At 40.9% G+C, this 16,881-nt stretch overlaps 1 protein-coding gene across 1 annotated transcript in view; it reads right to left on the minus strand.

Annotated features, from left to right (window-relative positions):
• Positions 1 to 4,016: 4,016 nt before the first annotated feature.
• LGMN (legumain) overlaps positions 4,017 to 16,881 on the minus strand; it is a 20,396-nt gene continuing 7,531 nt past the window's right edge. The window contains exons 2-13 of the mRNA XM_009895367.1: positions 16,124 to 16,221; positions 15,179 to 15,260; positions 14,617 to 14,702; positions 11,911 to 11,986; positions 11,369 to 11,431; positions 10,412 to 10,478; positions 8,615 to 8,733; positions 7,855 to 7,944; positions 6,986 to 7,183; positions 6,220 to 6,390; positions 5,094 to 5,161; positions 4,017 to 4,285 (exon numbers count right to left, since the gene is read on the minus strand). Coding sequence (XP_009893669.1) covers positions 4,246 to 4,285; positions 5,094 to 5,161; positions 6,220 to 6,390; positions 6,986 to 7,183; positions 7,855 to 7,944; positions 8,615 to 8,733; positions 10,412 to 10,478; positions 11,369 to 11,431; positions 11,911 to 11,986; positions 14,617 to 14,702; positions 15,179 to 15,260; positions 16,124 to 16,221 — 1,158 coding nt within the window. The 3' untranslated portion in view covers positions 4,017 to 4,245. The remainder of the gene's footprint in view (positions 4,286 to 5,093; positions 5,162 to 6,219; positions 6,391 to 6,985; positions 7,184 to 7,854; positions 7,945 to 8,614; positions 8,734 to 10,411; positions 10,479 to 11,368; positions 11,432 to 11,910; positions 11,987 to 14,616; positions 14,703 to 15,178; positions 15,261 to 16,123; positions 16,222 to 16,881) is intronic.

Genomic DNA, 16,881 nt, shown 5'->3' on the forward strand with positions numbered 1-16,881 from the left:
CTCTGGCTCTCACATGACCCATCACCAGACAAGAGTTTTCCAGAAGACTTTGACCAAGTAGGGTTGTGCAATCCAGCCAAGGCCTCCTCAAACACTCGTTTGCAGAGAAAGGTTGTGCAACAATCACTCATTTACTCACAAGGAAAGGCTCCTAGCGTGAGAGTGAGAGGAAGAGGGAGACCTGCTGAACCTGGCAACTTCTGCAAAGAAAAAACAAAAAGCCCGAGCAGCTGCTTCATGCACAGAGCTGATTTAACACCACTTTGCACCCAGTGATAGAATTGGTCAATAATTCACTGAAATAATTCCACCAGCAGGTCACCTCTAACCTAAAATAAAGCCATTGAAATCAAAGGCAGTTTTCCTGCTGCATTAAAGAGCTTTTGGGCATCATGATGTCTCAATCACCAACTGTACTTTGAAACCCGTCACAAGACTGGCTTTTTTCAATAGGCTTGTGGAGTGATTCAGGCTGGCAGGGAGCCCTGGAGGTCACCAGTCAAAGCCCTGCTGGAAGCAGAGCTGCCTCCCGAGGTTGCTCAGGGCCTCATCCTTTCAGTGCTGCAGGTCTCTGGGGCCGGAGCTCCATTCCAGCATTTCAACCCATTGCACTGTTAAAAATGTTTTCCTCCTGTCCAGCTGGTGCGAAGGCCCTGCCTGTCCCACCAGAGTCCCTCTTTGGATGGGTGCTGCTACTGCGGGACACCGGCCAGCTCTGCCCATGATGCATGGAATCACAGAGTTGGAATATTTCTGTTGTCTCCCGTCTCTTTTGGAGTATCGTGTCCCTAGGAAGGAAGCAACCTCTCATTCAGAACTGCCTGAGCTCTCAGCACGAAATGCTGCTTAGTCGGGACTTCAGCTTAAGGTTCCTTTCCCTCTGCTGCTCCTCCATCCCTGCTCTCCCAGGGCAGAGGCTGAGCACAGGAATGTGAGGTCTCCAACCTCCTGCCCCGAGATGGGCACAGCCGCTCAGCACTGACCTTGAGCCGTCCTGGTGAGAGAAGAGGCAGCTTGGTTTAGACAGAGCTAAAATACTACTACTTACTGAAATCTCTAAAACAGTTCATCACCTCCAACTCTAGGTGAACTGCCTTCTGCTTTATTGCTAGTAGAGACGGGAGGGCGGCTACGTGCGCTCTGAACCAAACTGTGTCCATGTAAATTTGCATTATTTAAATTATTTGCATTAGGAATAGTCAGCATACAGCGTATACCAATGAGGCTGTTGATACCTTCTGCCCTCCGGATCCTCTCAAAGGAAAGGCGGTGAACTGCTGTGCGCAGCAGGATGTTGGGTGGAAACACACAGCATATTTGGCACAGAACGGCTGGGAAAAGGGCCTCGAACTCTGATCCAGAGCAATAAGGAGGAGAAGGACAGGAAGACCTGGCTGGTGCGGATGATGTGCTTCCCAGGGGTTACGGATATACACAACTATTCTGCTCAGTGATGGTTTTTGTAAATAACACAGCCTCAACTTTGCCCTGTTCTGCCTCGTGATGACAATTTGCTAGGAACCTGACAGTTTTCCGTATTTTGGGGAAGATATTCCTGCATGCCAGCATTCTAGGAAGGGCAGCCTGAGCAGCTGCGTGCCTGCAGGAAGAGTGAGGGTGTCTGCACTTGCCCAATACACCCGCAAGATACTCTGGCGTAAGACTGACCTTGCACAATCCGAAAATAATTCTGTTACCATCCCAAAATAACCAGCCTGCCATGCAGGCACTGCGCCTGTGTGGTGCTATTTGGAGGCTTTGAAACAAATGCATTGATCAGTGCAGGTGAAGGTTGTTGGTTTTTTTCCTTCTGCGGGGCTGTTCCCTGAGTGACTGCAAAGGAAATGGGTCTCTGGACACGAACTGGAAATTCAGTAACACATTAGTGCTTTTTTGCGGGGCATGGGTAAGAACCCGCTGCATCTCAGACAGGACTGTGGGTGCAGCGACATCTTCAGCAGAATGCCTCTCTCTTTCATTTTGGCACATCGGAGGGAAGGGGTAACACGGCCACGGGTAGCATTTAGGATGGCGAAGCTCTGGAAATCACTCTTGCAGGAGGAAAACAGACAACAAAATCCCACTCTCGTATTTCAGCTTTGCATCCTCAGAGCTACAAGAGTCTGCAGGAGGGCCAGGGCAGATGACGTTAGTGAGGTACAAGTGCCTCCCAGGTGTCAGTAACGTGGGAGATAAAATGTGTGCTAGCAGCTCATTTTTCATCTGGTAATTACTTTTTGAGGCCTACTTAAGTGTGGCTGGAGACTCTTGGCTGTAAAGCGATGCTATCTGTGAAGAACCTGGAGGGCTTTTTTTCCCCTCTGTATTCTAGATACGAAAATCCAAAAGACCAACAGCCTCTTCTGAATACTTCAGAAGTATACTTCAGAAGAATACTTCAGAAGAAAATGGGTATTTCTAAGGCTGTTAAAACTATGAACTGACAATGCTAAGTGCCTGAGAAGCAGGCTGGATTTCTAGGGCAGAGAACAATTTTCTTAAAGCAGAGGTGCGTAAAACTTAACAGATTTAATGTATATATTCAAACAGGGCTCCGAAGGAGTCATTTTCCCTGTTCTTGCAAAGTGATTGGGGGCTCTTGGTTTCGTGATAGCAGCCAGGCTGCCTGAAAGCTGTCCTGCGTGGCCAATCCTTCCTCCTGTCATCAGGGGAACACCTGCAACACACTTGGGCACGCAAGAATTTCATACTCTCTTATTTTTAGATTTCTGCTAAAAAAACCCCCAGCTTTACAGCTGAAATGAAACAAGAAGCAACTGAAAAGCATCAAGTATCTTAACTTTCAACAACTCCCAAGGGGTAAACTTTCATTTCTTAATTCAGTAAAGCCAAGTTCCACATAGTTTTTACCTTATCCCATCCATCTTGACCCTGGATGTTCTCTGGGGATTTCTCTCATTCACTCACTCAGCAGACAGCTGAAAGTGCTAATGCTCCTGGCTTTATCTGGCTCTTCCTCATATAAATGTAATTTCAGTTATTTGCCTGACAACCCCTCTCCTCTGAGTAGAGCTACCCACAACTCTCTCCATCCTGCAAGTACTGGCTTAGTTTTCTCCAGAGTTTTTTCTTTTCCCGTGGAGATGAGATAATCTTGCATATTCTAACATATTCTGGAAAGAACCCTGAAGTACTTCTGTACCCTGTCTCTACATGTAAAGAGGTATGAGCAACCTGAAGCTATTTTGAATCACCCCATAACCTCTAATTTGTTCCCCTGCTTGTCATTTACTGAGTCACCTCTAAGGAGTGGTGCCTTCAAATGTGATTTTGGGCTTTTGATTTTTTTTCTGTTGATGTTTTCGGGCTGAGGTTTTTGGGGTTTGGTGGGTTTATTTGTTGTTGTTTGGTTTGGGGTTTTTTTTTGAGATGACCAGTTCATAAAAGGCTTACGGGGACAGATAACCTTTTAATGCAATGTCATAAAATTAATTAGCTCTCATTCATTTTCAAGACACAAGATGTGTAACATTGTATTGCCCTGTGGGTTGATGAAACTGTCAGCTTTATTTGTATTCACAGGCAGTTCCTGCACTCTATGACTTCCCACAGGTTTGTGTGTATATACATTTAGTTATAGCATACTAGTGCTAAATTTACAGCATTAGATATTTGTGTTTTTCTTTGGGAAACAGTGCTTTCTACCCACAAAGACTTTTACTGTTCACAGTTTAACTGTGCTGTTCACATCTGATAGTTCTTGAGTGCAACTCATTTCTTTAAACTGTTAAGGAGTTCAACCTTAAAGAACAAGCTTTGGTTTCTTCACTCTTCAACCAATCTGCAAATTAGTCACTGTAATGGAATTCATTAACATTTTTTAAAAAGCTAATAGTTAGCAGTAATATAATTTTTTTTTCCAGAATTAGTGACTTAATGTTTAAATTTAGCATAGATTTAGCAATCACTGGTAGGTATAGGTGGCTTGTAGTGTTCATCCAGATTCTTAAAAGCATTGCGCTCTGAAACAAATCATCAATCTTGAAAGCTCCAGGTGGTCTGCCAAAATGCCTCTGTTGAACCAGCAGGCTGTCAGCAGGTAGGGACGCAAGGGAGAGCACTGGCAAGGGCTGCGATGCTCATGGTCAGGAGCCTCAGCTCCCAGCACAGTTCCAGTACAGTGGTTGACTCTCTTCATGTTGGCATGCACGTAAAGTCTGGATTATTACAGTTATGAAAAGTTATCGCTTGTAGTAAGGGTTACATTAAGGACAGTTGTTTCCATCAATACCCAAGGCACACTTGATCCATGGCCAGGCGTATTCTGCAACAGAGAACAGCAATGATGAGAAACTCTTCAGGTGCTCTGCTCTCAAACTATTTCCCAAAATGACTGCAGCGGGATGCCACCAGGAGTAGGGGCAGCAGTCCTTCACCTTCTGGGTTGCGTGTTCACGCTGCCTATACTATCAGTCCACCCTTCCATTCCCTACCCCTCTGCTTTCCTCTCTCCCTTTTCTTCCTCTCGCATGACTCACAAGCTAGGATGCCATCCCCCACCACAGACTCCCAAGACAGAATTTCATCACCATGCTTCCCTTGCCCCTACTGCACCGCCGTAAGCATCAGCCTGGACCATTATTTCCCTGCTTTCCTACCCCACGCTCGCAGACGAAGGCCCTAGCACCATACTCCCTTGCCGCACCAGAACACAGCATTCCTGTGGTGTTCTGAGCCAGCAGCTGAGGGGGCAGAAGAGAAAATACAGCAGTTCCCAACCTGGCTTCAGTGTATGATCATACAGGAATTACAGGGCAACACCCTTGTCCTGTAAAACATACCAGTCATGCCATTTGATGTTATGCAGTGCAGTGGGATCCTCTCACTGGCTATAATTTCCCCTGAGGGTCTTCAACAAAGAAATTAAAGGGTTACTGGGGAACTGGATCATTATGAGTGGGAGGGAACTAATCATGATGTGTTTTCCGAAATCAGCATTCATAAGTTTAGAGTCATAACTTTACTGACAAAATAGTCAACAGAGCAGAACAAGTGAGAAGCTTTGTCGTGTTAAGCTTCATCTGCCTATTCGCTTCTGCTTTTCAGCCACAGTGTATGCGGGAAGTCATTACCTGTCTACGGGGTATCCTCCTTCACAAACGTTGACCAAGGCATACAGCTGTCTCAGTGCATACTCATACTGAAATAAACAAACATTGTTAATAGTTTCAGTGATGAAGAGCAGGTATTGTTTATCCAAACTAAATTATGGAAGCAATTTAGAGAGGTGTTTATTTGCTGGTCTTGACAATCTAGTACTAGGTTAAATGGGTCTTCTGTATACTTTGCTCTTTGAACTTCATTAGGCAAATTCATCTGTTGCAGCACAATGCCCCCTTAGGCAAGGCTCACCTATCTAACCAATTTTATTCAAAAACACCCACAAAAACAAATTAAAAAAGAGGAACTAAAAGCTTAACAGAGCAATGTGGCCTCCTTATAGCCTGGCTGATTAGAAGCTCCAACTGAAGGAGTGCATCTGCTTTTGATTTGTATACAGTACTTAAATCTTGACTAACCCATTGCTTTCTGCTAAAATAAATTAATTTGCTGTTGACTCATCCTACCACACACCACTGCCTACTTAGGTTATCTTGCCTGACACCAGGACTGGGTTTTCTGGAACAGGAACTGACCTCTCTTATTCTTGTCTAAACAGTGCTTAGCAAAACTGGATTTGGTCCTCAAGTGGGATCCCAGGAAGACAAGACAGTAAAAAAAAAAACCCTACAGTAAAAAGTGGCTGTGAGGAACTCAACAAGACCGTGGAAGCAGCAGCTAGGCTACTGCAAGGAACTATGCAACGATCATAATGTAGAAATCTGAATGTATTAGGATTATGAATTCACAGTGGTGGTGCTGTTTCTCTGTTTTGCTAGTAGAGATGCTTCAAGCAGAAATACAGCACGACTTATTTAATATAAGCATTTCTGGGGAGGGAACTGATGAAGGGACAGCACTAACTAGTAAAAGGTAAGGATTATTTATGGTTTTGTTTTTAGTAATCTTCTTGCTTATCTACAGGTATAGTGGAAATGGTTTCCTGCTTCCAAAACATTACTCACACCCTCCAAAACTAAGTTGTAAGACTGCCCCCAAGCTAGCTTTTTAATAAAAGCTGATTTTGCAGACCCGATTATGACTATTGCACTTGTTTTACCAGTACATGCATCAGGTTATATCTCATGCTTGCCTTACCAAGGGTAAGTGCCAGTTGAAGCAATGAGCTTTGAAGTGGTTCACCGCTGACTGGTAGCAGTCATAGTTGCTGATGGTCAATCTGTCTGACAGAATTTGGTTGGTCTGTTCTTTTGATCCTGTTACTAACATGATGATCTTTCGCATGGATTCTTGGATAAATTCTTTCACCTGCAAATAAAACAACAAGAACTTAAAACATGCTTTTTCTAGACCCAATTTGAAGACTTTGAATTAAATTTCTCTTTCTTTAAACCTCCCTCAACTCTTGGGCTCTTTAAGCAACCGAGTTTTGCCATTTATTTTTAGCACAGTCTTTTCGACCTGTCTCAACACACAAATGAAAACTAGGGAGACAGAAAGTCAGACTCCTGGCACCCAACATCACTCACTGTCCTTCTAGCATTCTGCCAGAAGAAAGACTACACCAATACTGGTTACCATTCTGCAGGAGCTATTTGATTTGGGAGACTTCAGTTCTACTGAGACAAGAGTAACTCCTCCCACCAATAATCCCTACAGATGCAGATAAGGAACTTCCTGACACTAAAAGCCAGGAGACTGACTTTTGCATTTGCTTACACTTGCCTAATCACTACTAAATGTGCCTTGTGGAACAGATGGCTGAATTATAAAGGAAGAGTAAACCATCAGCTAGAGGTTACTAGTCTGAAGAGTAATTTTATTGCAATTTTCAAAAACCAGAAGCAATCTCTCAATATGACCTGACCTGTAGTTAAATTTTTTTTTTTTTTTTTTTGCTTACCTCCAGGTGTGTTTTCATCTCTGCAGCAATCTTCCTAGCCTCATGAATGTCATTGGTAGCCATCAGCTTTCGTTTCATGATTGCAAGAGGCACATCAGGACTAGGAGTCAGGTCATAGTGTTCTACAGGTGGCAGAGAAATGGGGATAGCTTTCTTCCCCATGCCCTGAAACTGCATCACTTTCATGGAGGAGATACTCTGAAGGTTAGAAAGAAAATAAATGGACACTGTCAACCATTCCAGTAGCTAGTCTGTCTTTGCTTCACCATGCAAAATTGCCTCATTAGAGAAAATAAAGGAGATCATAGGGTTGTAAGCATGTATGCACAGGCACATTGTTTTTTTTGATACAAGGTCAAGGCTGCCAAAAATCGGAGAACTTTACTTTCCAAAACTCACTGCGGGGGTAAGAAGACCATCAGGTTAAGTAACATGACTACTTTTTTTAAACAAATATTTAGTTTGTGCTTCTATTAACACATTGAATAATGGGACTATTATAAATGATATACCACCTCTCAGCTCTTCCCATTCAAGGGATCAATGTACTTAACAATTCATTAATATTCATAATATGCCTGGAAGTGGTAAATACCCTTCTTATGCTTGATTAAAGTGTTAAGTCACTGGCAGAGCTTGGAGGACAACTCACATTGTGACACCTTTTATTAAAGCATAACATAAGGCTGTATTTCCTTTAGCATCAGGACCATTATCTCTTAAATGCTAAGTGGTCATTTCCTAAATCAACCTTGCCAGTTTACAGTGGTTTGGGGGGTTTTTGTTTTGTTTTGTTTTTAAGGGATGAAAGTATAGGGCACAAAAGGTTTTAAAATATACCTGACCAGGAAGCCCACTCAAATACATACTCTGTTTCCATACTGCATCACATGGCTGGTGTTGGTGCGTTTCTTCACAAGCTGAAACTGCTTGTGGAGCGTTTCTTTTCTTAGATCCTCCTGCATGAAGAAACTTCCATGTGGTCACAGATACTTAAATTCAGCTATTCTAAAAATGCAAGGAAACCTGGAAAAGGTCTTAGCTGCCAGTATGTAGAAGGAAGTATAGGGCAAGAGCTATACAGGCTTTAAAAGAGATAAAGTAAAAACTGAAATGAAGATTCGACAGCCTGTTCTCAAATTGCTTTTAGTGATCTCCTAATCTCCCAGCAAACAGGCAAGAAGGGACTGGGCTAGCATACGAATCCCAGATTTGTTTCATTAATACTGTTTTCCATTATGCTAACAAATGGGTTAGCCACAGTTCAGTATTTAAGGATCCCTGAAGCAGAGGTACAATTTACTGAACCGCCCAATTTGTTTAACAAATTTAGAGATGTGGTCTCAGATTAGCAAATCAAGATTATGTGAATTTGAAACCAGAAGCTAGACAGTTTCTAATCTTATAAATAGCAAAAGAAGAGTATGATTCTAAAATTACTTTCTTAAATAAATTTAGTTGGCCAAACAAAGATTATATATGGTTCTGAATAGTAGATAAATACTCTACCAACTCAATTTGTTGATTTCAGCCTCATAAAAACAAAGATTTTCATAAACCCTGCAAAAGAGCTATTTTTAAAAAGCCTAGAGATTTTTTTCGTGCCGAAACCGCAACTAAGTAACTTACCATATCTGAATCTTCCATCCAATTCACACTGTACCAGTCCCCAAGATAAGTCTGCCTTTCATCATCATAGTAACATGCATAAGATGACTCTCTGGGATTGGCAGCTGTTGTTGCATAAACTGTAGAAAAAAGGAAAGTCATTTTTGTTTTCTTTTTTTCAACTCCCCACATGATTTAGTACTTCACTGCACACGATATATTTGCCCAAGTATTTTGTCTTTCAGCCATTTCCTTCTAAATAGCAGGAAGGAAAGAAGCCTGTTAATCACTCTGTTCCGTCAGCCTCAGTGCTGTTACAAGACCTCCTTCCTTGCTGCCAAATGTGTGGTCTGGGGTGTTTAAAGAATATATGGTTCTGGGGGACAATCTACTATTCAAAGAACTGCCTGACAGCACTGTGCACTAACAGCCATCTATATGTTCATTTTCTTTATTACAATGAGGACTTTTTTCCAAACTTGGAGTAAATCCCATAAATCATCTTTTCTTCCAGAAAATGCCACCTTCTAAGTAATATCCTCTCTTGCATAACAGGCTACACTGACAGCAAAGCAAAACAAACCTCTACAACGTCTGCCCCAAGCGCAGTGTTCCCAGTAAGTCACCTCTAACACAGCAGAAATACTGTAAACATGTCTTTACAGGTATTATTAAGACAAAAGCTATTTTGACTTTTTGCCAAAGTCAACTCATAGCATACTTGTGTAATTGAAAGAAAGTTCAGGTTTCAAAATGAAAAAGTGTTAGGCATGCTTTTATCTAGCTATAGTGTTGGTTTTGCTCAGAATGTACCTCAAGTTCAAAGGCCCCCAAAAAAGTCTTAAATTTTATCTGTGTAGTAAAGTGCTGCTCTTAGCACCCTTTAAAATGTTTACTAAGTAACGAGTTAAGCTTTGTAGTTCACCATTGAACGCTGCCAAAGACAGCTTTGTAGTGTAATACATAAATTGTCAATTTTCTACCTTTGTGAGTCTGTGGCAGAGCTGATGGTAAAACCAAAAAGTCCCCGGACTGGTAATTCCTAATAGAACAAACTTTGAAAAGTGCTGATTCACTGAGCATTTATTTTGAACAATCTTCAACACGAAACATTCCATGTGAACTCTGTGTAAATCCTTGATAGCGCTGTGAGAAGTCAAGGCGGGTGCCCCGTAGCATCCCCCAGGGCCAAAGACCCAGGAAGCCATGGATAGGCACGTGATTGGTCTTCCCTGGAATCCCAGCTTCAAAACTACAAGAAAGCCAGAGCACTCGGTCTCCCTGCCACGGAACGGGAGTTTGAAAAGATTTTGATTCCTCATCCTAATCAAGGCTGAGCTCACAGCTCTGCAGCAGAGAGCTTAGAACCCCTGAAAAGTCCGAGTTCCACTTCCTGGCTTATTGTGCAAATGAGTGCAGCAAAACTGCCTGGCAATGATGTCTCCCAAGTGCCTTTGCTACTCAATGAAACTGATGGCAGGAACTTCACACCTGCTCTTAGCAGTGCTGAGGCTAAGAAATGTCAGTGTGACTTAACTGCTACCAGTTAAGGGCAACCGCATAGTTCCTGAAAAGAAATACCTTTTCAACTTCTCATGTGCAAGAAACTGAAAGCCTCATTAGTCTTTTAAAGACTCCATTGAATTCTTTAAAAGGAACTTCCCATAAATGGAAAATATTACTTTCTTTAATTCTTTTGCTTCCCTGATAAAACTGTGCATAAATGTGCCTTGAACCTATTCTTGACACAGTATCTGTTTAGGTCCTGCCTGTGACAAGCTGTGACATTTAAGTCCAGTAAGTTAACTGATTACTCACCATTGATATTATCAGCCAAATGATTCATCATAGATCCAGACTCGCACGCTTCAATGTAAAACACCATCTATAAAATAAACCAGAGACCTTAAGAAATTCCATGAGGAAATGAAAAAAAGTCCTTCAGAGCTTTTCAGTTGTAGCTAGCTGGCCTGTACTGCCATCCCCTGAAACAAAAGCTATCCATAATGCTACAAAATAAAACAAATCAATTTTCATTTTTGGGAACTAAACTACGTGGAAAGGGAAAACATCATGTTGTGGTCTGGATGCTATTGATCTCTATAGAACCCACAGGAATCTACTGGCTAAGGTACAAAGCACAAATCAAACACACAATCAGTCTTCAGGCACAGCAATGTGCCACTATTGAATGTAGTATTTCTAGAACTAATGGCCACGTAAGTGTTCCTAAATACAGCCAGCCATACTAGACAGACTACCACAGACAGCTACTTTAAAAAGGCAAGCTACTAAAATGTTCTGAATATTAATTTTTCTGCTTAAATTTACTTATGATGAAATAAGTGCACAGAATTTTCTGACAAGAGGTAGTCTCTTAAACTATGTTAGTAACCATAAGAGAAACATGAAGTCTTTGCAAACTTCCTGTACTAACAGTTGAGTCTGAAGTGAACAAAGCACAGGAAGAGCAAGTCAGGTATATGTTATGAGGGTGCGGTAGTTACAGATGTTGTTCACCCCTGGTCAGAATATATACCGTTATCAAAAAGCACTACACTACATCTCAACACTGACTGCAAATACACAGTAAACTAAAAATGGAAAGAGAAAATTTGGAGAGGATCAATCCTTGTAAGTGCAAAATCCTAATCCAAATTTCATTGCATGGTAACTGCTTCCTCCTGCTTTAAACAACTCTCTAAATGAAGACAAATCTCTCTCCCCCATGTCAGCTGCTCTTTCCATCTCAAAACTTCTGATATGCTTGTTTACCTGCCGGTATTTTTTGTGACGATACATGTACCAAATAGTCTTATTCAGGTCCTTCACGTGAAGCTGTAAAATAAGAAGGCTTGTATTAAACCCACTTACGTTCAATAGACCTACAATTCACTTAACAGGAATAAATACTAACTGCTGTGAATATGTTTACTGTTCCCCATTAAATTTATCCAGTGCTTTGCCCTTCTGAAGTACAATGTTCTAGTATTTACCACCCTGGAAAAGATCAGTAATGGTCCCAGATTATATATTTCATACACCAGAAAAACAAGTCACACCTGTGTGAAACAGTCTGGGCCACCAAAGTCCAATGAAATACCAAATGACGAAACTTAATTTCAACTTGAGTGCTTCAGATTCAAACTGGAAAAAATGCAAACTGGGGTGATGAGGAGAATATTGCTCCTTTTCTGCCTCCCCCATCAATATGGCAGTGCATCAAATATTTTCGTGTTTTACAATTATTAGTTATTACTTTAGTATGTCACTACAAGGATGTTTTTTATGACAAAGTAATCCCCCAAAACGCTTACATCGTCATCAGGGAAAGCCAGAAGTCCTGGAGCTCCATGGTCAGTGAAATAAACAAATACATGATCCTTGGGACCACTGTAATGAAAAAATTGCAAACAATTCTTTCTAACCACTCCAACCTGATCTTCACTACAACAACAATCATCTGCTTCTCAATGCCAAGACATGTCAATATTTGAAAACAATACAGCTGAAGCACCTCCTCCTCTTGGTAAGATTTTTTTCCTCCCAAAGCATACTACTTTGGGTGCTTATGAGAGGAGATGAGTGTCTGCAAAAGGAATGAAAACAGGGTATAGGCTGGTCCCTCAAGCATGGGGAATACAGCAATTAACACTTCACATTTCAAACTGTAAACTGACTGCTGGTTAGGCAGGGAAGGGTACATCGAGTATGGTGGGAACACAAGTGTATTTTAATGCCTGTCTGAAGAATCTGTTATCCTGTGGGCATTCGCAGCAGTCTGGTAAAAAAAGGAATGATTTTATAACTAAGTTATAGCAAGGCACCAGTAACACAGGGATAAACTATAAAAACTTCTTTGATAAGATCCTTAGGTATGTTTATGCACTACCTTGTTGTGATCTGTATGGCCATACTTAGCCAAATCAGTGTCAGCCTACATCTCCATGAAGAACCGATATGCATACAAACTCACCCGTTAGACTAGACTGGCGTTTGCACTAAGTGGCTCTGCAGCTGGTTGAGCACTGCACGCTCACAGGCTTTGATTCCCTACGTCTGTGCAGTACACTGTTTGCTGTGGATTTTTATTGCACTCTAAACCACACACATCATGTTACGGTGATACTAAGCTCTTGCCCTAACAGCCAGATCTGCCAAGGGATTTTGCTTTTATACTGTCTTCAGGGACAATCAAAGATAAAATAATGTGAACAGATTGGAAGGAGACCCTGAACTCCCCTCTTCTTCTCTGTATTAGTTGTCCAGATATCAGTATTTGCTCTTGCTCTTTCCTGACTGCAAAAAGGTATGACTAGAGCAACTTAAGGGGACACTGCCCAACCTTCTGCCTGGTCGATAACCTGCTGGTTAGGGAACAACCTGGAAGACAATCTGGAAGCCTTTTAGGCAAAGGATAACTGAGTTCTTGTCCCACCCAATAGCAGAAGTCAGGCCACTTGGAAATTCACACAACAGGGCCTAATAAAGAAGGGTTGGGTGTTACTTTCCTGGCTCCCACTCTTGAGCCTAAGTGCAAAAAATTCAACCAAGGTGAAATGTAGATAAGACTTTTATATGTGGGTTCAAATTGTCTTCCTGAATAGCTAAGAGTCTTTGGCCCTCTGCATGGCCACTCCCTTATTTGACTTGTAACATCAAGCTTTCCCAGGTGAGCTGTGCTCTGAAGTACTTTTTTTTTTTTTTTAAATGAAAAATGCTTTATAGTCACCTCTTGACTCATTCCAGCTACTAGAAGAGAACGATCTAGTAACTGTGCAGCAATTTATTAACATTCTGCCTATATGGCTTGCATATATCATTTTCTATCTCAGCTTTTCAGGATGAAGTTTAAACAATTGAGAGCAATAGCTTATTTGACTACTGTCCTGCTCCTTCACTTTTTAAATTCTCCCCAATGCCAGGGCAGGATTCTTCTCTTCTGTTTCATTGCTTTGTCTCTAAAATTACACTGTCATATGAAGATAGGCACTTACACAATTTTTCTTTAACTAGGTTAGTTCTTCCAAATGGTCGAATTGAAATTCTTAAAGGTTTTACAGGAAATACTGTACATCAAAAATATAACATAATATAACTCTTTACCAGCAGTACTGAGTCAGAAATATAACACACCTTAGTAAACACACATCATAATTTCGTATCTCAAACTGTGGAAGCAAGATGAATAACTGACACCAGGTATGTTTCCAAGAGGTCTTCTAATCAGGCCCTCAAATCTATTGCTTTTACTCTTGAATCACTAAATTATATAAGCCTTTATATACTACACCCATTAATTACAGATCTTACATTCTACTTACCCAATCTACAATTTATTATTGTTCATATATTAGAATTCAGCCAAACTTACAATCATTTGTGTAACTTAGTTTACAAATACCTTAAACATAATACATCAATTACAAAGTTAATTGCTTATACTACTTTTTTAATCTCAAAGATTTTTTTGCATTAAACTGTATTTCCATTTCATTACATTCAAAGCCTCAATAACCTTACATCTGCCACAAAGACCATGGCTGGGATTAGACATGCAATTCTTTCAGCTGATGAGCTCTTTAAGCTATCTGTGTCCCTCTGCCACTGACTGCTACACCTCACCACTTCAGGTGACTAATACAGCTGTGCGTGTACGTTAAGCCAAGCCTTAGCAAACCCTTTCCAGAACCTCCAAACCTTAATAAAACTCTCTTTGAATAGCCACTTTTGCAAAAGACAATAGTCTAAATAACAAATACCTTAACAGAGTTGATACTATCCTCTAGAGTTTTTGATACCTTAATCTATACTGGACTCCATACCAGACAAACATCAGCAGTTGCTCCTTGGTGCTGGATCGTTTAAGAAACCAGAACCATTCTACGTGTAATATGAATGACCTGGATTTGCCATCAAAAGTTTTGCTGGATTCTAATTGCTCTAATTTACCTTCTTTTGTTGAAATCAGTGCCCATGTACAACTACACATGCAATCATTTTCTAATTTAAAATTCTCTTACCTTTTCAATACTTTTCCTGATCCCACCCCCTTCATTGCTTCCACATCTCCTCTGAGAACAGCAAGGAAATTCTTTGGAGTAACATCCTGAGGATTTAAAAGGATTAAAGTTAGATCTGATCACAAAAACAACAACAAAACCTTCATTTAGAAAGATGGCTTCTGAAAGTCAGAATCCATACATGGACGGCAAGTTTAGCTGGCCATCCTTTTCAATCCATCATTATATAATGTATTAGCCACTGATGACTCACTCAGATACTGAATCATGAAATCACCAGGTGATTGGATTACTGTTCTGATTTAATGAAACAATTAGTCTTACACAGCTGTTCTCCTGATTGAGTTACAACATTTCTGAATGCAAGACTTTTGTTGCATTCAAAGCATCTGTTGTTTATATTCATCTTACGAACACCAAACTTCATGCCAAACCATGCAGGTGAATAAGCTGGAGGCTTTATACTATGTGCATTTTGGAGTGTAAGCTACAGGCTGAAAGGATTTATTCAGAACATTGGCTAATGCTAAACCCTCTCTGGGGAATGGTGTTTCATTCCTACCTCCTTTGTATAGTCCTTGGGCACTCCAGCATACACATCTGTGCCATTAGGTCTATTGATGACAATGCCTTTTGTTGGATTTCTGAAAATGAAACAGAACATAAATATGAATAATTAGCCATGTACCACACAATGACCACAGAACAACCAGGAAACCATTTAAACTGTCCTGACCGACCAGCTTGCGTGAGAGACAGTATGGGTACTTGCACCGTGTGTCGTTAAGTGATCTCAGAATAAAAAGGCCTTTCCACTTCAGTCAGTTACACGTTTGCCTCAGATGTCCTTACCCTCAGAGTACCTTCAAGTATCCTGCCTCAGATCATGCCAATTAATCTGAAGATGTAGGCGGTTGGTCTCTTACACTATCATCTCTCTACTTTCAGTCTTGCCTTTAGTCCCCTTTCCTCTTTGCTCCCAGTGCTGCTGTGCATGTGAAGTCTGCTGATTTTTGCTGAAGTTGTCTCAGAATTAGAGGCTGTATAACTGAACACGTTTTCATATAGAAAACAATGATGCGCTCTAGACAGTCACCAAGAATGCGACGTGTACACTTCTTTGTTGAATGTACATTCTCTGATGATGTCCTTTCAAAAAAGCCCTGCGAGTCATACACAAAGCTTCCCTATGTTTGTTGTTTTGGGCTATTTGTCTGCTGCAAACTGTTACGCCCGGGAGTTAAGATCACTTACTCTCATAACAATGAAGCTCCGCAGTCTTCAATCCCACAACTGATGCTGCGTTGTGCAGTAAGGCTTAGGAAGCTTATAAGCACATTTCAGAGGAGAATTACTGTGCTGATGGATAAAACATCTCTATGCATAGCACACGTGGTTTTCAAGTCTTTTCTTACAAAACTATTACAAACTCAAAACACATTGGGGACTATGGCATGTTTGTAGCAACCATAGAGTTTGTGACTATACGCGTGCATTCATCACTTACTCTTCATTATCAGCAATGTCGTCATACATCATGACAATGATCTGTTCATCTGGAATTCCATTTCGGTGTACAATCTGGTACGCATGGCACACGTCTGCCTGAAATTAAGCGGATTTTCATTACTAGCTTTAACAGGGATTTTACCTTTGAGACCAGAAGAAAAGTAGCTTTGGAGGCCTAAGAGCAAGCAATTATCCAAAAGAAACTGCATTCAAATATAAGAGACTGAGGGTTGCTAGAGGGCTGAAAGGCACAGGTTAAACCAAAACTCAACGTCTTTCTCTAACTAGGAGTAGTTGCATTAATTATACAGACTATGATTAAAATCTCTCTCTCATTTACCTATTCTGATTTCTTATTTAAACAGAAACCAGAAGTTACTTCAGACTTGGTACAGATAACAAAGTTTAACAAAAGGTTGTCAGCAATGTTCTGTGAGAAAATCTAAATGAAAACCTTGTGCATTGACAGACAAATCCAAAGTGTGCCAAGCAGAAGAGAAGAGTTGGACTTCCACCAATTTCCATTAGCTCTGTACCAAGCCCCCATGACTAAGCATCAGACTGTCCTTGGCTTAAGCAAGCATGGTTTACCAAACTCACCTCTGCAAAGATTTTATTAAATTTTGCTTTACTAGATGAAAATTTTGGTTAAGGAAAACTTCCTTTTTAATTACGTATTTCTTGTAGAGTAACACTGAAGCAACTTCAGGGCGAGAAAATAGATTTCAGTGGAAAACAGAATTGCAGAATTTCTGT

Source organism: Charadrius vociferus, unplaced genomic scaffold, assembly GCF_000708025.1.
Source record: "Charadrius vociferus isolate BGI_N301 unplaced genomic scaffold, ASM70802v2 scaffold140, whole genome shotgun sequence".
Taxonomy (NCBI): domain Eukaryota; kingdom Metazoa; phylum Chordata; class Aves; order Charadriiformes; family Charadriidae; genus Charadrius; species Charadrius vociferus.